The following is a 17,129-nucleotide window of genomic DNA, read 5'->3' on the forward strand; positions in this document are numbered from 1 at the left end:
ATACATTATTGTACTGGTTTGAATGACTAGTGCATTTTGCTAATACTGAACAGAACTTCTTTGACAAAATAATCTCACTGGTATCAGTGAGACCAAACAAAAAATAAAGTACTGCTTAGCATAAGCAAAAAAGGTCAGAATTTAGATTTAACTAGTTTCAGTGTCAGGACAACTGACAGCCAAACACTGCAAAGTCAAGTAGAAGTCCCCATGATACTATATTCATATATTCAACAAAGTAGAGGACTAAAACATAGTATTTCAAAGATTAAATTTAGGATGACTGACAAATTCTCCGTAGCATTAAGTATAGCAAATATTAAAAATATGTGACAATAAATTAATGTGTTTTCTCCTCTAAGGCTTTTAATCCTCTCCAGGATGATCATCACCAAGGTTAACTTTTTCTTTGAATGTATCACCACCAGGTTTTCAGACTAGTTAGTATCTGCAGTTATGCTTAATAATAAAAATAAATAGGAAATTAATTATCCTTATACTCAGTTGAATTATGGGCAAAATTAATTACATCTCTCTGAACTTAATAGGATTTGGGCCATTGATTTGAATGAAAAGAGAATTAGCCTCTTGGATTCAAAAAAAACTGAGGCAAAGAAGCTGAGATGAGGAAAACACGCTCAATGACAAGAGTTTGAAAATATTTGTATCTGAAGACAATTTTCTTTGTCAAGATCATGGTTGGTGCGCTGGAGGGAAGGGATGCCATCCAGAGAGACCTTGACAGGCTGGAGAGGTGTGCATGTGTGGACCTTTTGAAGTTCAAGAAGGCCAAGTGCAAGGTCTTGCACATGGGTCAGGGCAATCCCAAGCGCGAGTACAGGCTGGGCGGAGAATGGATTGAGAGCAGCCCTGAGGAGAAGGACTTGGAAGTGCTGGTGGATGAGAAGCTCAACATGAGCTAGAGAAGTTGTGGATGGTCCATCCCTGGAAGTGTTCAAGGCCAGGTTAGATGAGGCTTTGGGCAACCTGGTGTAGTGGAGGATTTCTCTGCCCATGGCAGGGAGGTTGGAACTAGATGATCTTTGAGGTCCCTTCCAACCCAAACCATTCTATGATTCTATCTCTGTACATATGATGTTTAAAACCAAAACAAAAGATAGAGACTGCAAAGGTTTATACTTGACAAAACACAGCAACTGATTAATAACTCATACAGTTACTTACGAAAATTCAGACCGTATCTCTAATTTCATGGTTGCCTATGGATACTTTGCCCAACATAGTTCTCTGTTTTAAATCTTCAGACTTCAGTTTCCAAAAAGGCTTTGTTCTTGTAGTCGTCTTTCTGGTGTTAGCAACAAATTATTTCATACCTACTCTACGCTTTATTAGTATATTCTATACCATTCTTCATAGATTTTCTTACTTGCACAAAAATCACCCTGCATCATTTCTACTTTTTATTAAGTTCTGCAATTAAGAGGTAATATATTAAAATTCTGTTATAGGTAAAAAGATTGTGAAAAGTGCTATTATCAAAACACAGCTCCAGAAACAGTAATTTCTTGGTTCTGTACATGATTTGGTAACAGGCTTGCAGAGGTTTGGCTGAATATTTCATGATTACATTTTCAAATCTGTTATCTAATTCTGCCTTCCTCCACATTCTGTCTAAATTTTAGAATCTCCAGTAATGCAGGGTACCAGCTAAAGTCAATGTAGAACAAAAAATAACAAAGTCAGTAGTTGTCGGATATACTTAAAATTTAAACCCACACCCCTTTGAAGTACAGATTCTGAAAAGTGACAGGCATAATAAAATCAGTCGAGATATAAAAAAAATAAATTCTGCTTTATCTTCACTACTGCTCTTTTCATTTTCAGAAGGTGACCCTCCTATCTTCTACGTTTTTCACAAATAGCGCTGACGTGAAACGACATATAGTCCCTCAGTAAATTGACTGATTCTTCAAACACGCAATTCCTACGATTCTCCAATTTACTTATGGAACTGTAATGGTTAGATACACAACAAAAAGGTGCACCTGTTTTGGTATTTTGATATCTCTGGTTCTTGAAATCAGATTTGTTCTCATTTCAAACGACATGTTCAATTGCTGTAATTTAAGGCAAAGAAATGATATATTGGGGCTACATAGACAATAAAATTATTTCCTATGTAGTTTAGGAAAAGGACCTTTGACATTTCAGACCACAAGAAACCAGTTTAACTACTGATCTGGCAAACAGCCGCATGTGCTTCACACATTTCTCTCACATACCTCAAATACAGGCGCAGTAGTGTCTAAAGCTTGGTTGCTAAAGCACAGAAGCTGTGAAATACTGCGTCCACCACTTAACAGGATTTTACGCGTAATATTATTTTGGGGGAGAAAGAGACTTTCGAAGAAACCGGAAGGAGTAATACGAACCTGCAGGTTTGCGTGGATAAAACCGAAAGAGAAACGTGTCGCTATTCTGCAAAAGTTTATCACATGCCTTTTGCCAGGGTTGTTGTTATTCCTTGAGGCACTTTTCAAACACGCTTTTCAACTTCTAACCTGTGGCTGTAGATCATCCTGCCTGCATGTGCTTGGCCTGGCTGGGATGATGTCACCTTTTGCCACAGCAGCCCATACAGTGCTGCGTTCTGTATTTGTGACTAATGCAGTGTTGGTAACACACCAGCGTTTCGGCTTGTGCTGGGCAGTGCTCCCACAGCACCCAGGCTCTCCCGCCTCCCGTCAGCCTCGTCCTCCCCCTTGACTCTGGTCCGCACCTGGTGGGAGGGAGGTCAGGGTGAGACAGTGCAGGGTTCTTTCTGCATCTCCACGGGAAGGGCACAACAATGAACAGCTTATTAAAACAAATATTTTAACCAGATTGAATAGGAAGAAGTATGTAAATAAGGATTAAATCTTAAGTCTCTTCAGCCACTGGGAACCTCAAGTTCATGCAGAATCAGACAGATCCCAACTGGATTCTCCTGCAGGACACTGTGCAGATCCCACCCATGGGATCCTCCTCCCTCCGATACCCTGGTGCCTTTTGCTTTGTGTAACAAAGTCACGTCTCTTCTTCTGACAGGCTGGGGTATTATCTCTGTCATTACACCCACCAGTGCACAGTGTGGACCAGCACAGGGCACTCCAGTGGACTCCTGTGCAGCAGCTGCTCACGCTAATTTAAGGGCTTCTCAAGCTTTTTGTACAACACCCAGTGGAGCAGACACGGCTTACCCAGTATCACCAACTCCTCAATAACTACGTCTGCTGCAGGACTCCCAGTACCCTCTCCCCAGAGAGTAGGCTGCCGATGGGAGTAGTGATCCAATTAATTTTTTGTTTCGCTCACAAACAAAAAACACACCCCCTCCCCCCCAAAACAAACAGCTGTTTTTGCAGCTTTTGCTGTTGCTATTCATCTGCTGTTGTGTCAACCTACACGTCTTCTCGCCTTCCTTCTTTATTTGTCCCCATCCTGCAACAGAGGTTCACAAGTGTCTGTGTGGGCGTTTGGTGGTTTGCTGGAGTCAACCCACATGGTAGCAGGAGCATAATGCGTGGCCGGAACCATAGTAATTTTGTCACTCGTTCTTTAACTTTCTCCTTTAAGCAATAGTAAAAAAACCCATAAGAAATAAGAACAGCAAAAGGTTTGCAAGGCAAGACCAGTACAGAGAAAGTTCTGACAACTGGGTATGTGCTGCCTAGAAAAAGAGACTTAACAGAAACTCAAGTGTCTGTATTTAAAGATCAATGCCATTCACCTGTCTATACAGAAGCAGCTGAACAATTACCAAAAATTAAAGTGGCAATAGGGGAAATATGGAAAATACTGGAGACAACCATTCAATTGGTGATGGGACAAGCTACTGCAGTAAATTCTTAAATCACCTTCATAGAAATATTCATGGAAATCATACATCAACTTATGAGATATGATCAACAATAACGAATATCAACCTTTACATCAGATAGGACTACAGACTAGATGAACTGCTAGAGGACTGTTTCTTCTCACCTATTTCTTTGAGAACTCACCAAGATTCGAGTTTATTTGGTATAGCAGACAGGATTCCCTGCTTGCTTTTTTATTTTTCCTAACAATATTATTATTTGATGTTGGTAAATTACATGGTTGCACTGCTACACGGGATGGAAACTGAGTAGTGGATTTATTTTTTGATGTCAGCATGCTTCACAGTATTTTTAAGAGGTTTGGAAAAACACGAAGCTGCATTTTAAAGCCGTGCATTATTGTTACATGACACAACAGGACCACTGTAAGCTAAAAGGCCTGCATGCACGGCCCCGGTGCTCCCCAGGAGATCATTAATGGCACTCCATGTCAGAGCAGCAGATATTTTGCCTTTGCTGTCACTGTCATCCCGTGGCTTCTGGCCCTCCACGCCACGCTGAATTTTCATGCCGGGCAACAAGTCCTGTTGGCCACACCGTTTTCACAAGGAGCAAAGTAATAATTTGCAGGGGTTCCTGCACCGTAATGTATTCCACCACACGCTCCCTTCGGGCCTGATGCCAGCTCCGTTACTCGTAACAGCTACCTTTTTATTCCCTGAATCCTCCCACGACAGGCTAACGGTATCTTCTGCCGTGTTTTGCAGCTCAGAGCAGTGTCCCAGCTCCCAGAAGCGTCTCCCTGGGGACTACTCCAGCGGTTCCCTACTGCCAGCGGCCGCCAGGGCCTTTCCCGCCCCTTCCCGCGGGGCCCGCTACCTTCAGCCCCGCCACCAGAGCCGCCTGCAGCCCCCGGGCGGCGGACACCCGCCCCTCCGCCACCCCCCAGCCTCGCGCCCTCGGGCCGCGCGCCGCACAACTTCCGGCGCGCCTCGCGGCCGCCGTGAAGCGCGCGGGCTGCCGTAAAGCGCGGCGGGCGGGCGGCGTTGCCGGTGCCGCCATGTACCACAGCAGCACGCAGCGGCTGCACTGGACCTTCCGCAGCGAGGAGGAGCTGGCGCGGTGCCGGGCCGACGCCAACCGCAAGTTCCGCAGCAAAGCGGTGGCGAGCGGGAAGGTGCGGGGCGGAGGGGCGGCCGTGAGGGGAGCGGCGGCGGGAAGCGGGCGGTGACCGCGGCGGCCTCCTCCCGCCGGCGTTCCGCGCCTCTGAGGGGAGGGGGCCGCCGCGCCGGAGCGTAGCCCGAGAGTCAGGCTCAGCCGTGCTTCCCCCCAGGTCCAGCAGACCGACCCTTTCCTTGTGGAGCCGCACGAGGAGCTGGCGATATGCAAGTACTACGAGAAGCGGCTGCTGGACTTCTGCGCCGCCTTCAAGCCCGCCATGCCCAGATCCGTGGTGGTAAGCAGCGGCGCCTGCTCGGCGGGACTCTGGTCTGCTGACGGTCCGATGGCTGACGGAGCTGCGGGCTTCCACCCCTCCGTGTCTTTTGTTCCTTCGATCGGTTATCTTGTTCTTGAGAGCACGGATATTAAGGGTTTTTTTGCCTTCCAGTGCTACAGTCTTTGTTTCAGACCACATTTTATCTGGGCAGCGCGGCAGTGTTTCAGACAGAGGGCTATTTCTCAACTTCAGTGATTTGGTGTGGCTGTTACACTTGCACGGATGACTTGCGACCGTTTTCTTTCCTCTCCCTTAAGCAAAGAGTACAAACCAACCCAGCAATGCATGGAGCGATGGTACAAGCTCATGGTCTCAGTGTAGCTAAAGGAGGCAGTCCCGACGTTGGGCTGTCTGCTCCAGTTGTTCTTCAAGCATTGGTGCTTGTCTGACTGCGAAGCGAGCTGGTTCAAGCACCTGTAGTGACAGTAAACTAACTTACAAAAGGGAAAAAAAAAAAAAAATCTTTGAACTGACTTACCTTGAATGCAGAAGAGTGAGAGTGAGGAATCACAACTGAAGCAGAGAATTAAATTGTGTTTCTTTTGTCACCCAGCTGTACATAACCTATATTGTTCCCTGTCAGTCCTCCCTCTTTCTGGTAGATGCGATGTATAAAAACGTGAGAGGTGTCTTGTCTGAAGATGCATTTGAAACGCAGCAGTGAGCTGCCGTTACATGCTCTGTGGAGCCAGGCCTTATATTTCAGAAGTGACTCCTGTAGAGAGTGTGTGTGTGTGCTGGATCAGACTCACCAGGTCATGGTTTTGGAAGACACCGGCTTTCGTGCTGGCAATGTTCAGATCAACTTGGAAGTTTGAGATTGACAGACTGAAGGGCTTCTAGACACACAGAGAAGCATAAATGTTAAACATGTTGGGACATTTACTGATCTAAAATGTCAGATGTCTTGGCTGGGATTACTTTCAACTTTCGGGATAATTTTTTTGCTCTTTGTTTTTTAAATATCTCTTAAATATCAGATTTTTCTCATGAAGATACTGTAGGCTTTTTGAGATATGTCTGAAAATGGAGGAAAAGATAACCAAACTGTCATTTTATAAGGCTTTTGCAGGCATAAATATATGAGACTTTGAAATATTTAATGACATGGCATTGTGTGCATCTTAGTGCCTTAGTGTTTCATGTATGTATATAGTATATATTCAAACTTCCTTATCTGTTTTGTGATTTTGTTTTTTAATTTATTTTTTCTTAATCCGTTTTTGCTTCTATACTTACTTTTCCCTTCTTTTTAATTTAGGGAACAGCTTGCATGTATTTCAAACGTTTTTACCTCAATAACTCGGTAATGGAGTATCATCCTCGGATAATAATGTGAGTTATCAATGCATCTTGAGTTATTCTATCAAGTGGAACATTGGAGTTGTAATCTTTATATCTGTAAAGACCTGAAAAAACGAGAAGGGAAATATGAGAGCTTAAATATGAGTAAACACAAAGTATGGTCACCTTTCAGTTTCTATTTGGAAAAGTTTGCAGGGGTCAGAATATCGTGTTGCCGTAATAAAAATTTTCTGAACACAACTCTGGATAAAAAGATGGATGCTGCATATGTCAATTGTTTGCTTTTTTTCCCTCCTCCAGGCTAACATGTGCATTTTTGGCCTGTAAAGTAGACGAATTTAATGTGTCCAGTGCGCAGTTTGTTGGTAACCTTCGAGAAAGCCCTCTTGGACAGGAAAAAGCTCTTGAACAAATACTGGAGTATGAATTACTGCTTATTCAGCAACTGAACTTCCATCTTATTGTCCACAACCCATACAGGCCATTTGAGGGATTTCTAATCGATTTGAAGGTAGTATTTTTTTATATGTGACATATTCTTTGTATGCTACATATACACAGTAATGTAATAACAAATCTGTTGTGGGTTGTGTTAGAAAACCGTATTTCCTTTTATGCCTGTGGTCGTAAAATACCTAAAGTGATAGGCAAATATGAAAGGATGTTGGTTTAGTTGTGGTGTTTAAGCACTTTAGATTATTTCTGAAATAAGAAAATGGCCTGCTACTTTTTAGCTTTACAAGATATTGTTGAATTGTGTGTTCTGAGCTTACGAACCGGAAGACGAGAGTCAGCTACTTACTTTCCTGAATACTTACTTTTTAGACTCGCTATCCAATGCTGGAGAATCCCGAAGTTTTGAGGAAAACAGCCGATGACTTCCTCAATCGAGTGGCTCTGACAGATGCATATCTGCTCTTTGCTCCCTCACAGATAGCTCTCACCGCCATTCTCTCCAGTGGTTCAAGAGCGGGAATTAATATGGAAAGGTAGTCTTTTCTTTTTCATTGTAGGTATGGCTTAAACAGTTTATTTGCTTCTTGTATAAAACTGTTTTGTCTTAGACATTCTTAAATAGTAGAAGTGTGTATTTACTGATTGTTAACACTCTGGTGTGTTCTTTAAGTATGTTTCAAAACCGAAGCAGTACTGTTATTTCTTATCTTTTCTTTTCCATTTTCAAAAAGTAGATGATAAATGCATTTAATTGGTATCTGTTTTTTTTATGTTCCTTCAGAAGAAGGGGAAAAAAAAATTAAAGCTGATGACTTTGCCCTAATTAGAACAGCATAGGATTTTCAGTCTCATCTTGAAGATGAGAGTGAAGAAAGTGGAAATACAGTAGAAACTGAGAGTGTGAAACACCTAAAGAATCACTAAGGTATCTAAGGTTACAGAGTGAAATGAAATTACACTGAAATGACAGCTACTAGGCATGTAGAAAGCAAGTCAACTGTAGTTGACTGCTACAACTGTTCAGTTTCCATGGAAACAGACTAACGATAAGGTGCTGTTTTAAATCAGTCTCTTCTTTCCTTTCGGTGGTCTAGTGGTTGGTGTTTGCAAAGGCATTATCAAACACTTGGATGTCATTGCTGAAATGCATTGTTTGTTTGGTTTGGTTCTTTTCAAGGACAAAATGTAGCTCTTTTCTTCAGAAAAACAGCTGAGGTAGTTGCAGTAAGAAGCGATATCTGGAGTGTTTTATTCACACGATGCTCCGTGTGAGCATTTTGCATCTAGAGCCTAATGCCTGCAGGCACAAGGGCTGATGCTAAATGCAAACGGTTTGTTTTAAGGCAACTTTCCTTCTATGCTCCAAATGAATCTCAGATCTCTTGTTCGAAAAGAACGAGATGGTGTGGAAGTATCCTCTGCAGGGTTCACTGTCCTCTCAGAATAGTGTAAAAACTTTCAGGTGCTTGCTATAACTTGAAAATATTCTCTACTACTTGTGCCAAAATTCAGAAAAGCACGCTTACAAGAAGAACCAGAATAGCTTGTAGATGGCATGTGAACTTTATCCTTGCATATTGACGAGGAGCTCAAGTCTTTGTCACCTGTCTGCACCATACAGTTTCTGTAACCTTGTTGTTTATTGCTTTATGTGAGTTTTGACGTGCTGGACATGAGAGAAGCTAATGCTGCAGCTTGAGTCTTGTGGGCCTGTGAGTAGATGCACCTGCAAAGGTGGGACAGAAAATGGAAGATTTGAAAACTTGTGGCTCTCGTGATGTCAGTGTGTATGTCAGTCTTGAAAAAGTTAGAGCTTCAGAAAAATACAGGTGCCATTGTGCTCTGGCTAATAGGTGGTTCAAAACTAATTTTGTACCTGCACAAGGTTAAACAATACTCTTAAATTTGAGCTCTACAAGAGCAATGGTGCTAACGTAGCAGCTATCAGCTTGTAGTAATTACCATCTTCATGTTGGCTGTTGGTGTGGGAGCTGCAACTGATAGAGCTGTGTATGTCTGTGAAGTAACTTTGAAGTTAACAAACTGAACAGGTTGATATATTTTGCAGTCCTTGGATTTTTGTGGTTTATTGGTAAGTGCACTTGCCAGGAAGGGATAAAGCTACTTGGTTGTTGTGGATCTTGGTGAGGGTTGTTGCTTATGTGTGTTGGGGCTTTACTCAGGTGATGTGTGTATGTGTTAATGTTCTTACTAAAAGGAAGTTTGAGTCCCTGAGGAAAGAGAAAGGGACCCACAGACTCTTGCAAGGCAACATTTAGAATTTGCTTTCAGCTGCCAAAAGAAGCGGTCCTATTTCGCAAGCTTCACTGTCTGTTGGTCTGTCTGAAGACTATTGTTGTGTACTGTTAGCTTTTCCAGCAGCCATACTGTGCAGTAGAATGATGTTAGTATGACACTTTGTAGAATCTTAAACTTCAGTTGACTTAACTGAGTGAGGGTTACTTACAAATGTTTAATGCTGCAGTGTTGGAACATTGGTTCTTTACATGGCCGGGGAATACTTTCGTCACGTTCTTACAGAAAAATAATGCTGCAAGGGACAGATTTGCCTTTTATCACTTGATAGCACTTATGTAACCAACATGTTCTTAGTAAGTCTAATCAAAAAGCTCTAGCAGATGTAAATAATGAATAACACACATTTTGGTAACTAATGGTAGCTGCCACAAGTTAGTTATTTAAATAAATTTATTTACTTAAGCTGCTACTTTATTTTAAGAACTTACTATTCCATGTCTCTCTGCAGTTATTTATCAGAAAGTCTTATGCTGAAAGAAAACAGAACATCCTTAGCCAAGCTACTAGATGGCATGAAATGTAAGTAAACATTGGAAAAATATTATAAACAGTATCTCTAAGGGAAGAAAAGCAGCCTTTTCCAAACAACAAAAGCTGTAAGCGGAAAAGCGTGTTTCAGGTGGTTTTCTTCACCTCAGGGCACGCATAAGGTAAGTAAAGCAGGGGCAGTAGAAAGAAGTACATAGCATGAGGATGCAAGGGAGAAAACGGAGACTTTCCTGTGATATGAACGAATGAAATCAAAAGGCAAAGGGACTGATGCTTCTCAAAACGTAAGTGCTATAGTCAATTAAATGTTAGCAACTGACTCAAAAGTGAGAAATCTACTTTGGGAACTAGATAATGGCTTTTGTAAGTCAGGATGAAATGACTCTCTTTCAGTCACTGTGTCTTAAGAAGTTACAGGTGCAGGCTTTTGTCTGCACATAACTAATTCTACCACCAGAGGGTACCTTTTCGAAGCTAAATGATTAATATTAAGTGATATGCCAGGATTTATATTTCACTTCTTCTTTTCAGCTATAAAGATATTTCAAAAGATCTTTAGGTTTGCTAGTGTGAGAGATAGGTAAGTAGATAGATAGAGATGAATATGTATCTCTTTTTCTGTAAAATATGTATAATATCAAGAATGCTAGCACGGCATAGCTATGATAACAGGGAATGTAGTACACTGATAATTACCTTTTTTTAATTAAATGGAGAGGCTGGGATAACAAAATTTCCAGTAAGTACTTAGTTATTTAATGCTTTAAGCTAGTGCACGCATTTAAAATGGAAGAGTGGTAGCATTAAAAAATCCAGTCCTTTGACTAAGCTGACTTTGGTAGTGAATGCACCATACAAGTCACCAGGATCTACAAATTGAATTTAAATTGAATTTATAAAACTTAAGATGCTCTTTCCTTTCTCTTTCTGCTAACAAATCTAGTCGTCATGTTTCTATTGGTGAGATGGAAAGGGAACGTTAGGATCACTTACTCTTCATTTGCGTGACTCTGGAAAGTTGCTTTAGCTTGAAGGCAGCTCTTCTGTAAATGTGATGGCTGGAAGGAAACTTTGAAGCATTGATAAATGACTACTTTTACGGAGAACTGGTGGTAGAGGAAAAGGTCTTGTTTCTTGCAGGGTAGCTGTAAATTTAATTTGCATTCTGAACAATCTTTTTTTTTTTTAAGACTGACGTATGGTGCTGAATGCAAAAAAATACCTTTGTATTTTGAAGCTTGTTAGCAGAGTAATGTGAATTCTATGTTATTATAATTTACCGTGAGGAAATCCAGAATCAGTGATGCCAATGACTCGTTTCAGTGCAATTCTTGTGCTCAGCTTCTGCTGTACCTTGATGTTATTTAGAATTAATCCTTGGATGGAAGATGCTGGTTAAGTCTTTCATATGTCATCCTTCATCTTGCAAAGTTTGAGTGCTGTGTGGGATGGGAAGTTTTGTAAGCAAGCAGTTTGGGAGCTGGGGAGGAGTTAATACTTTGAATGTCTAATGCTTGCTTTAACAAATACAAATACAAGGGTTTTACTTGGTAAGCTTTCTGTATCAGCTGTTCGCACAGTGTTGCGTATTGCCTTGTAGTGTCTTTTGAGTCTTTTTAAAAAACAGATGTGATGCTTTCAAAACCTTAGAGAGGTGTGGAGTTCAAAACGCCTTAGATTCTGCTTTTATTCTGTGTAGCATTCTGTGTTTTTTTTTTTTTTATTTTGTGTGTAGGTTTTTTTCCCTAGTAGAAGCTGCTTGAAAATGTTTACTGTGCTCCTGTTACGAGGGGAGGGTAAACTGTTGGCTCAAGCATAAGTATGAGGGATAAGCAATAACAGCAGCTGTACTACTGATGGATAAGCTTGCATAATTCACAAGGTAGAGCAGAAATTACTTAATTTGCTTAGAGCTGTGTTGTTGCCACTGCAGGCATGAAAAATCTCATAAAGAAATATGAACTGCCAAGGCCTGAAGAGGTCGCTGCTCTAAAACAGAAATTGGAGAAGTGTCACAGCTCGGAGCTTTCACTTAATACAAACCCGTAAGTAGACATTTACTGTTTGGTGTGTTAAACTTCTGCCTTTTCTTTATTGCTATAGAAACACTAACTTTCTCTGATCTGTGTGAGTGACTGAAAATGAAAACATCTAAATGTACACACAAGGATGTCTGTTCACATGCTTACTATGCAAGTATCTACTGGAAGCTGAGAACCAAGACTCAAACGTCGTGCCTTCTGCAATACGTAAATAGGTTCTTTTGTGCTGATGTGCACTACAGGCTGTAGTAGTGATTATTTTGTAACACAGAGCTGCAATCCTGGATGGCTTCTAAGGTCCAGCCACTTGATGTCATCTGTAGTGAGAATCAAGGGCTTTAAAATCACATGATGAAGGCGAGAATTGTGTAATGGGTTTGTTTTCTTAAGACTTGTGTGGATGGCAAAGGACTTGCTAATTTTTTTTCTTTTGTGCCCTTTTCACTTCAGTACCTGCTGTCAACTTCCAGCAAGCTGTTAGTTGAGGCTTCAGTAGTTTGTGACAGATGTGTCCGCAATCTGACCTTCTGGCCAAATAAGGAGACTCTGATTTATAAAAATACCTAAACATTTTACTTTTTTTCTGGATCGGGGTTAGGAGGAAGAGGAAGGGTTATGAAGATGACGAATATGTCACAAAGAAATCTAAAATGGATGAGGTTAGTAAACCTATGGTACCAGTACTTGTTTTTCCACTCTAACTGGCAAGACAAAAGTGACATAGCTACTGAGACAAACTTCTTCATCTGTTTAATATTCTTTCATGTGTTACTGGCCTACGCTTGGGAGTGTTCTTAAATACCCTGGTCTGTTGTGGGAAGGGGGAATGTGCTGGTTTTGGCTGGGGTGGAGTTAACTTTCGTCATAGTAGCTGGTATAGTGCCGTGTTTTCAGATTTAGTATGAGAACAATACTTGTACTACACCGATGTTTTTAGCTGTGTCTAAGCAGTCAAGGACTTTCAGCTTCCTGTGCTCTACTGGGTGTGCAGGAGGCTGGGAAGGAGCACAGGCAGGACAGCAGGCCCAGACTGGCCAATGGGATATTCCTCACTGTAGAACATCATGCTCAGCATATAAAGCTGGGGTAAGAAAAAGGAAGGAGGGATGTTCACAGTGATGGTGTTTGTCTTCCTAAGTAATCGTTATGCGTGATGGAGCCCTGCTTTCCTGGGGACGGCTGAACACCTGCCTGCCCATGAGAAGGAGCAAAAGAATTCCTTGTTTTGCTTTGCTTGCGTGCGCAGCTTTTGCTTTACCTGTTAAACTCAACCCATGAGTTTTCTCACTTTTACCCTTCTGATTCTGTCCCCCATCCCAGTGGGGAGGAGTGAGTGGCTGAGTGGGGCTGAGTTGCCGGCTGGGGTTAAACCATGATGGGGGAGGAACACAGAGGCCATCCTCCCTGCTGTTTCCTGTGCTTTGAAAGTCTTTTTGCCAGACTCATAGAACAACATCCAGCTTAGTACTTCCCACATGTGAAACTCCAAGATGCCAGTGTGGGGGAATAGCTGTGAAACTGAGATTGGGAATATTGTGTGAAAGGAGGTTTTGAAAGGCCAGGAACTGAACATTCAAGGAGAAATCCTAGCTCTACAGGTGGAAAGTCACACCTCAGAATGCGGAAGAAATAAATGAGTATATACTGAAATATACTCAAGCAGGCTTTTTTCACGGAAGTTCTATGTGGTGGTTTTTCTGCTGGCCAGTGTTTCTGAAACTGTCTTCATCTACTTTGTTTGGCTTCTTGCACAAAGCAGAAGTCAGCTGCTGGACTAAATTTGTATGTCAACCGATTTGCTAGCAAGGCTTGCATAAATTACAGACGGGTAGCTAGTACCTCAGGTTATAAGACAGAGTGTAAATAAGGTGGAGATAAACTGAGGAGGGTGACTCAACAAATGAGAACAGAATTAAGGTAATCCTTCAGATCTAATCTGAAACACCATTCGGAGTTTTCATTTGTAACATTGATTGGAAGTTGTAGAGAAGACATTCTGGCAGAGGTATAGCTTTGTGAAGAAGCCTTTTAAACTGAAATTCTCTTCCTATTGAAGACATCATACATCCTGATAGTCCGGGACACCTTAACTATGGCATTTAGAAAAACTGGTTAACAGGTAAAGAGGGTCACTTGTCAAAATAAAATGCAGGATGTATGTTTCTGTGTAAGTCAAAGAGTCTTGCTATTAGACATCATCATAGTAGGTTGATACTACAATGTCAAACTAGAATCTAAAAAAGGATTTGAACAAGATTATAATAAAATCAGCATGGAAAGTGTGTTCTAACAAAATATGGAACCTCAAGCATATTTTATGGGAACTGTTTAATGTTGTAAGAACTTTTGACTAGTGTTTACTACAAATGCTAGTCCTAAAAAGCATATGAAACTTGCAACTTTGTAAAACTAGCACTTTCATAGCTTTTCACTTTCTTACAAAATGGCTTGGAGAACAGCTCCACCTAAGCTCTGGATACTCGCTTCTTCCCTGCCCCAGTTTAATTTGAAGGGGGCCTTATTTTAGCTATGCTGCTGTGGTTTGACGCACTTTCAATTTAGAGGTTTGTTGTTAATTTATATCCACAATTCTTTTTCCAAAGGAATAAAATAACTAGATAAATTTACATAGTCTACAGCATTTCATGATAAGCTCTTGCACAGTTCTAACAGCTCTTGAAACTTCATATTTTTAAATAACGATCTGTGTGAACTGCCAAGGTTTTTTACTAGCATAGTTTCATTTCTGAGTAATGAGCTGGCCACATAGTATGTGCATACTGCTTGGACCTTGAGACCTCACCAATCCTTTAGCTAGCTGGTATTAACAATATTTATAGCTGTAAGTAACCAAGCTGTAACACAGAAGTGCACAATCAGTTCTAACCTACTTGTAAGGTTTTGTTTCTTGATTTCATAGTTCATAGTCGAAGTTAATACCAACAGCAAGACTGTTAACTGGTATGGAGAGCTCATCAGTTGAAGTGGTAGAAGAAACACACAGGGTGCTGGTTGAGAACAGATGACTCAGCTGCTGAAGTAAGGAAGCCGTAAAAGCGCAAGATATTAGTAAAAGGTTGCAACGTGAGCTTCTGTGGAAATGTCTACATAGTTGTCCATAACGAAGCAGCATGAGCTGAAGCTCAAACAGGTGGTAAAAAGGGGCTGCTAAAATGACTGAGCCTTCATGAATTTAAGGCTAGGCATGGATAACTGGCTTTAAGGTTAAAGGACTGTTTTAACTCTAGTTAAAGTATTTTTTAGTCTTCTGTTCATGGAATACTTCTGTTAGGTAGTAAATCCTGGTCATAAAGAGCATAATCTTTTTTGGTGTGGGTTTGACAGGGAAGGGGAGTGGTGGTCTTGATAAGCATTGTGGCTTGCTTGCAGAACCAAGCAGTAGGGCTTAGTCCTAGGAGGCTTTCACTCGTGTGTTCTGGGTTTTAGCACTATTAGCTAAAATAAACATAAAAAATAAATTCTTCCCTTTGATGTATTTACTTAACTGAGTCATTTCTGATTTATTCCCTGCACAAGACACTGAGCATGCTGGGTAATATTCCCTGGGAGGGGCATGCAAGAAACACTTTAAATGAACCCAGAAATCAAAGCTTAATCAGAGCCTTACAACACACCTGTGCACACTTAAAGAAACTCCTTTACCTGTGCTCATGTTTAGCAGTGGAAGCAAATCTGAGCAGAAATCCAGATCATGGGGAGCCTAAGGAGAAGAAATATCCTTTCACCTTGCTCAGCAATTTTTGGCCGTGACCTGAGGTCGGGCACGTTATGAGAATCTGCAGGGTAACTTAACAAACATACTTTTCATCATGTAACTTCTGCGCAGGCCTTGCGTGGATTCTTATTTCCAGTTTGAGGTAGCTTTGCAAGTCAACCAGGACTGACAAGTGCTGCCTGGTTATCAGAACAGAGTGTGCAAGAGAAGCATGGTCTCTGGTGGCTTCTTTTTCCTCTGGAAATGTCCTGGCAGGAATGTTCATCTGTCAAGTAATGTGAACAAGCACTGCGCTTAAAATCAGTTTAAAAGTTGCTATTTAAATCTATTACAGGTTAGAAATGTAAAAAGTTACCTGTGTTACTTCAATTCCCTTTAGCTGGCACATGCAGCATGGAAGTTACGTGACAGCATGTGCAGTAGTGCCGTGTACGTACAGCTGGGTGTTGCCTGGCCCACCTCACTGCAAAACACCCAGTTCAAACGTTGCTCAAGGCATTGCTTTTTCTCCTTTCCGTTAGGAAGAGTGGACTGATGATGATCTTGTGGACTCCGTGTAACCCTGAAGGAAGATGGAGTCCTACCACTGCAAAACTACTGTTCGGTGTCAACCTGTCTGTCACAGCTTCTTTCCTCTGTGTCACGAAGTATTTATTCTATCAGTTTTATTTTGCAATAAAATGGGATTTTGATAAAATAGTTTTATTTCCACTAAACCCTCGTACATTCAAGGTCAAACATTAGTAGGCAGTGTTTGCTTTAAGAAATCTGTCGCTTAGGGAAGAGTTTTGTTTCAGTAACAGTTTGAGATGTGACTTCAGCTACTGCCACGGTGTAACCCTATGCTCAATCCTGAACTGGGTAAATGCAAGCAGGAGACAGATCTTGTAAGAGACCCAGACATGCTTTAGAGCAGGATGTGCTCCCCTCTTCCCAAGATTGTCATTGAAGAAGCTGAGGGAATGCAACTGTGCTTGTAATGGTTGGTACATTTGGGAAGCTCTTCTCAAAGGTACTAAGAGGCTGCAGCAACATGTATTACAATATGTAAAGTAACAGTCACACCTTTGTGACTTGCTCTGCAGCTGTGATCTCTGATTAGCTGGCTGTGACTAACTTACATGGGGATGACAACAAGAATATTTTAAAAATCTCCCTAAGTAGTTAGATGCCTTCCAAATCTAGAGCAAAGTCTATTTCCTTTTAATATACTGTCTTAGAACATAAGTAGTTCTACTGTACACACACCTAAATGCAACTTTGGGAATTTCCTAGTTTGGTTCTCACCACTGCATTTTTGGATGCAATAGGTAAATGGCCAGCCGAGTCCATCCTCCAAAGTTTGTATTTTTACTGTTATGCTACCTACACCCAGCCAACAATCTACAAATAACCCACTTGACCCACTCTGACAAATCTTTCTACACGGGGGTTGCCAGCTGACAAGTCAGGGAATAAAAGCA

The 17,129-nt window shown here is 41.4% G+C and overlaps 1 protein-coding gene across 4 annotated transcripts; it reads left to right on the forward strand.

The window, feature by feature from the left end:
- Positions 1-4,881: 4,881 nt before the first annotated feature.
- Positions 4,882-16,444, forward strand: CCNH (cyclin H). 4 transcript variants are annotated; one of them, XM_086628828.1, is made up of 9 exons: positions 4,882-4,998; positions 5,155-5,277; positions 6,581-6,654; positions 6,925-7,135; positions 7,450-7,613; positions 9,848-9,918; positions 11,822-11,933; positions 12,529-12,589; positions 16,188-16,266. In XM_086628828.1, the coding sequence occupies exons 1-9, from the start codon at positions 4,882-4,884 to the stop codon at positions 16,224-16,226; spliced, it is 972 nt and encodes a 323-aa protein (XP_086484954.1). In that variant the 3' UTR covers positions 16,227-16,266. The 4 variants fall into 4 exon arrangements, with proteins under 4 accessions (XP_086484954.1, XP_086484955.1, XP_086484952.1 ...); XM_086628829.1 differs by having other exon boundaries at positions 4,882-4,980; XM_086628826.1 differs by lacking the exon at positions 12,529-12,589 and having other exon boundaries at positions 16,188-16,444.
- Positions 16,445-17,129: the final 685 nt, after the last annotated feature.

This window comes from Tauraco erythrolophus, chromosome Z (genome assembly GCF_009769465.1).
Source record: "Tauraco erythrolophus isolate bTauEry1 chromosome Z, bTauEry1.pri, whole genome shotgun sequence".
Taxonomy (NCBI): domain Eukaryota; kingdom Metazoa; phylum Chordata; class Aves; order Musophagiformes; family Musophagidae; genus Tauraco; species Tauraco erythrolophus.

Excerpts from the sequence above, each read along its gene's own strand:
- CCNH (XM_086628826.1), top strand. The coding sequence starts at position 4,882 with ATGTACCACAGCAGCACGCAGCGGCTGCACTGGACCTTCCGCAGCGAG. Across the intron at positions 7,136-7,449 it reads GATTTCTAATCGATTTGAAG|ACTCGCTATCCAATGCTGGA; the intron begins GTAGTATTTTTT and ends CTTACTTTTTAG. Across the intron at positions 7,614-9,847 it reads GCGGGAATTAATATGGAAAG|TTATTTATCAGAAAGTCTTA; the intron begins GTAGTCTTTTCT and ends GTCTCTCTGCAG.